The sequence below is a fragment of the Manihot esculenta genome, chromosome 15 (genome assembly GCF_001659605.2).
Source record: "Manihot esculenta cultivar AM560-2 chromosome 15, M.esculenta_v8, whole genome shotgun sequence".
Taxonomy (NCBI): Eukaryota; Viridiplantae; Streptophyta; class Magnoliopsida; order Malpighiales; family Euphorbiaceae; genus Manihot; species Manihot esculenta.
Window position 1 is genome coordinate 23,523,904 of NC_035175.2, and position 5,217 is coordinate 23,529,120.

A 5,217-nucleotide genomic window follows, 5' to 3' on the forward strand; every position below is an offset into this window, starting at 1 on the left:
AATCTTTTGGACAGGCCTGATTCAGGTCGGTAAAATCTATGCACATCCTATATTTGCCATTGGCTTTTTTGACTAATACAGGATTTGCTAACCACTGAGGGTACATGACTTCCCTAATAAAGTCTGCCTCTTCTAACTTCTGCACTTCCTCCCTGATGGCCTGTTGCTTCTCCTTTCCTATCACCCTCTTCTTCTGTTTTACCGGTCTGGCGTCGGGGAAGACGTTTAGCTTATGGGTCATCACCTCCGGATCAATCCCGGGCATGTCGGAAGGCTTCTAGGCGAAGCTCGATGCGTGGCCTCGGATCAAGGTCATGACTTCAGTTTTTTGTTCTTTAGTGAGGCTAGCATTGAGACTGAAGATTTTATCTGTCTCCGCTTCTGATAAAGGAAAAGTCTCCAGTTTTTCGACCGGCTCTGTTCTGGTTTCTTTCTCCTCATCTCTGACCTCTAGCACCTCTGGGTCGGGTCTCTTTGCCGCTGAGCTCGGTTCCGCCACTATGGCTAAGTATATTGCTCTCGCCTCCTCCTGGCTTCCTCGGACTACTCCTACTCCTGCCTCAGTTGGGAACTTCAACGCCAGATATCTGATACTGGTGACCACCTCGAAGTCAAACAATGTAGGTCTCCCCAAGATGGCGTTGTAGCTCAACGGGAGTTTGACCACTAGAAACACCGCATAGTGGGTGCGAGTTCTTGGTGCTTCGCCTAAGGTGAGAGCCAACTTCACTTTCCCTTCTACGGGTACTGGTATCCCTCCAATCCCCTTGACCGGTGCCTGATCTCGAACTAGCTGTTCCTCGGGGATTCCCATCTGTTGGAAAACCCTGTAGGGTAATAAGTTTACCTTGCTCCCATCATCCACTAAAATCTTCTTGACTCGATAGTTGTGAATGATGGCTTCAACGACCAGGGCGTCGTCATGGGGCATCTGAACACCCTGGGCATCCTCCGGAGAGAAGGTGATGGTTATTGGAGAGTGCTCGACTACCTGCATGACCTCGGCGCTGCCGCTCTCTCCCTCTCGACTCCTCTTTTTTCCCCTATGGCTCATCTGACCTCTTGTTCCCCCAACGATCATGTTGATGGTCCCACTGGTCCCATCGTTCGCGGGTCCAGTTCCTGTCCTCCTTGGCACTTGTGCTGCCGGATTGGGCTGAGGCCTCAGTCCCTCCGGTTTCCTTACGAAGTTCTTGAGGTGCCCTCTTTTTATCAACCTTTCAATCTCTGTGATCAACTGGAAGCAGTTATTGGTGTCGTGGCCGTGTGTGCGATGGTATTGACAATATTTGTCAGGATCTCGCTGGCTTGCTTTCGTTTTCATAGGCCTAGGCCATTGGAGGAACTCCTTGTCCTGGACGGCCATGAGCACTTCGGCTCTAGAGACATTGAGGGGGGTCGGTGTTTCCGGAACCCACGGGGGGAGTGACCTTTGTTCTGAGACCCGAGGAGGAGGTCTTTGGTCCCTTCGATTCCAAGGTTGTCGGTAAGGCTCAGGTCTCTTGCCATGCTTTTTCTCATGTTTCTCCAGCTTTCCTTCCTCCGGTGCTTTCCCTTTATCTTTCGCTCCTTTGGCGAACCTGCTTGTCACTAAGGCATCATCCTGCCTTATGTATTTTCCAGCCCGCTTCATTAGCTCGGCCAGTGAGGTCGGAGGCTTCCTGCTCAATAAACCAAAGAACTCGGCTGAGGTCGTCCCCTTCTGCATGGCTTCTACAACCCTTCCTTCGTCGAGCTCAGAGATTTGCAAGGCCTCCGTATTGAAACGGGTGACGTACTCCCTGAGTGATTCGTCTCTCCTCTGCCTGATTGTTTCCAGGTAGCTCGTCTTCCTGTCTGCAGGCACTTCGGCGATAAACCGGCTAGTGAAGCGAGTGGCCAGATCTCCAAAGCTGCTGATACTTCCAGCCTCGAGGCTGTTGAACCACGCCCGCGCTGGTCCCAAGAGCGTCGTGGGGAATACCTTACACATCAATGCATCTGACAAGGTTTGCAGCTCCATGAAAGTCTTGTAGTTCAAGACATGCTCCCTGGGATTCCCAGCCTCGTCGTACACGGCCATAGGCGGCATCATAAACTTCTTGGGGACAGTCTCCTATTGTACCCACTTCGAGAAGGGTGAAGAGGTGGGCAAGATAGTTTGGTTCTGATCCTTCGTCCCCAGCTCAGCCAAGAGCTGCTCTCTCATCTTTTGCAGCTTTTGGTCTACGCTCTCCTCCTCTCTCCTGAGTTTCTTCTCCTGGCAGTACTCCTCTTCCTCTGCTTCGCTTCTTGTCCACTTGGTTGTTTCGGCAGAATAACTGTCGGCTCCATCGTTCTCAATCATCTCTCTCACCCTCCTTCCCTGGACCCTAGCCTCCGGTTCTTCCTCTCCCCCAGCTTTTCTCTCCCTTTCTCCGGTTTCACGGCTAACTGTTTGGGGATGGTTGTGGGTAGGTTGAGGCTCATTAGTCTGGGGCTCTTCTACCATTGGCAATATGTTTGTTGGGGTGCTAAGGCCCCGTTGTTACATTATCTGCCCCAACCAGTGGGCAGTGTTTTGTAGTTGAAGGGCCATGGTTTGGAGGTCTTGGTTGGATAAGGTGGCAGTGGAAGCATTCCCTGCCAAGCTCGGCGAGGAGTTGAAAGGGATGGGTGTTTGGTTGTTTGGTGTTGTGGGACTGGAAAAGGAGAACTGCTGCCCATCTTGGGCAGAGCTCAGGTCATTTGGGGTGTTAAGGTTGTTGTTTTCATTGTGGTCCCATTGTGGATCTCAGTGGGTGTTGTAAGAGTGGAACTCCGGCGACGAAAAGATCTCCTTCGTTCCCACAGACGGCGCCAATTGATGATCTGAGATCCAGAAAATAGGGTTTTACAATGGGTTCTATAAAACTGAAAAAAATCTAGACCTAGAGGAGAGTATTTCTCCTTTTATATGTTTCCTTTTGTCCGCTAGTGACGTGTAACAGAACCCGTGTCATTGGACCACCTGTCCCTGCTACGTTGATACGAATGTACGAGGGAATCAGATTTCTGCCCCATGCGTAACGGCCCCCTGATTCTTCCTGGACGCACATGCAGGTGGTCCCCTATGACGGATGGGTAGGCCTCCCTCCTGATCCTGAGCTGGGCCGAAAGGTAGAATTAAGACTGAAACTAGAGAGGATCTGTTCGTTGGGCCGACAATGTTGGGTCGGCCCGATTGAAGAGACCAACGGGAGTCCGGTCTCAAGGCTGAGCGGATCGGATCTGGTGCATGTGTGAGGCTTGAGGGCCTCTAGATAATGGGCTGATATTGTGGGCTTGACCCCAGACCGGGGTGGAAAAATTCAGCGGTCATCAATTATATATTTATTATAATATACTATTATATTTTAGAGTTTAAACAATGATATATTTTACGGTAATTGTAAAATTATTGTTTTAATATTATTCAGAAAATAGTTTTACATCAATTTAAAACTATTACTTATAATGCAGAAAATAGATTAGGTTAAATTTTATAATACAGAAAATAGATTAGGTGAGGTGATGATAAATGTCCACAACCACCACTCTGACGTTCAAGTTAATATACTGAAAAATAGAGAGAATATTATAGAAATAGCGTACTTTTGCCTCTGTAATTCTTTCTCTTTTCTTTTTTATATTATAAGAAAGTGAAGATAAATATAGTATTTCCCAATTATCTAGCAGTAACTTATCGACTCTTTGTTGTATTAAAATCACAAATAATACGTTCTCAAACTCACACACATGAGAACATCAAACCACCAAATGAAGCATAAAAGGCTCTTACTTTAGACATATAAAATAGCAATACAACAACAAACAATATATCAGTATAAACAATCAAATTAATATACTGACCAAGAGGCCAAAATTTATGCTAGCAAATTTTTAAATTTGAAGACAGACAAATTTAGAAGAGGCAAAATACATTAATATAAAAAATTCACCTCCTGAGAATCCTAAAAACAGATCTATCTCCCAGCTTATTCTCCAGCAATGCCCGTGCGCTCTCTTTCTCTTGCTTCTCCCTTTTCAATCTTTCCTCTCTTAGTTCTTGCAATGTCTTCTTGCCACTCTTCTTACCCTCCTTCTTCCCTCTCATGGACCCATCATCTTCATCCTTCTCCTCATTCACATCATCACTGTGTTTCTCGAGGTACCAGGGCAACTTAACTCCTTTTCCGGCAACCCCATAACCAAACTTATACTTCTCCTCCTCCGCAGTAACAATCCTCACTTCCTCTTTCTTCATCTTCTTCCTTCTAGATCCGTCTCTCTCAGCATCCCCTTCTTTCTCCAATCCCTTAATTGGGTCAAAAATCTTTATCCCTTCAAAGAGATTAATGTGGTTGGACTTTGATTCTGATTGAGCAGGCTCTGACTCCGACTCCCGCCCCGTCCTTGGCTCTGCTTCTGATTTATTTACAGGACGCAAACTGCGAGCAGTCCGAAGCCGCTCAAGGCGAAACTCAGCGTCGCGCTTTCTTAACTGTTCACGGTTTAATTGCTCTTGTCTAGCGACGGCTTCTTCATCTCGCCGAACTTTTTCTCTATTCTCATAATTGTATACATTCCACCGCTTCTGAGGAAGGATGTTAAGACCTCCATGACCTCCCATAATTGTTTAATTTGAATTTCCTTCCACCTGCTTAATACAATAGGCTATAGACATATGAATTAACATAATCCACCAAAAGAACAGACACCAAAAATAGGGTGAGGGCCTATATATAATTTTTTTAAAAAATATACTATATATGATACACATAAATTATTCATACATTATCATTTAAGTTTTTCTTTACATATTTAAATAACACAAATTGTCTAGTTGCCTTATTTACATATTTAAATTACGGTCGATTGACTATAAAAAACTCAATATTCGTACTATTTTATATTTTAATTTAATTAGCTATTTAAATTTTAAATAAAATGGTTAACGTTTGCATTTTGTTTAGTTTAGATATAATTTTAATCAATTTTTTAAATGTCAAAATATAATTGTTCAACATGCTATATGTGATATTTTATTATTTTTAAATATAAATTAATTTTATATATATAAATAATATCAACTCATGCTTGACTATTACATAGTTAATTAAAAAGATAATAAAAATCTAATTGTTAAATTGTAGTACACAACTTCACAAATTGGTAGCTCACAGATTGTGCCTATCGTTCTTAAGATTCACTACATCAAACCTATGTTCTTAAAAACGT

At 44.3% G+C, this 5,217-nt stretch overlaps 1 protein-coding gene across 1 annotated transcript; it reads right to left on the minus strand.

The window, feature by feature from the left end:
• Positions 1-3,863: 3,863 nt before the first annotated feature.
• LOC110602710 (leukocyte receptor cluster member 1) lies at positions 3,864-4,687 on the minus strand. Its single transcript, XM_021740303.2, has one exon. It carries the CDS (start codon positions 4,607-4,609, stop codon positions 3,935-3,937), a length of 675 nt encoding a protein of 224 aa, XP_021595995.1. The 5' UTR covers positions 4,610-4,687; the 3' UTR covers positions 3,864-3,934.
• Between the last annotated feature and the right edge of the window lie 530 nt (positions 4,688-5,217).

Excerpts from the sequence above, each read along its gene's own strand:
- LOC110602710 (XM_021740303.2), bottom strand. The coding sequence starts at position 4,609 with ATGGGAGGTCATGGAGGTCTTAACATCCTTCCTCAGAAGCGGTGGAAT.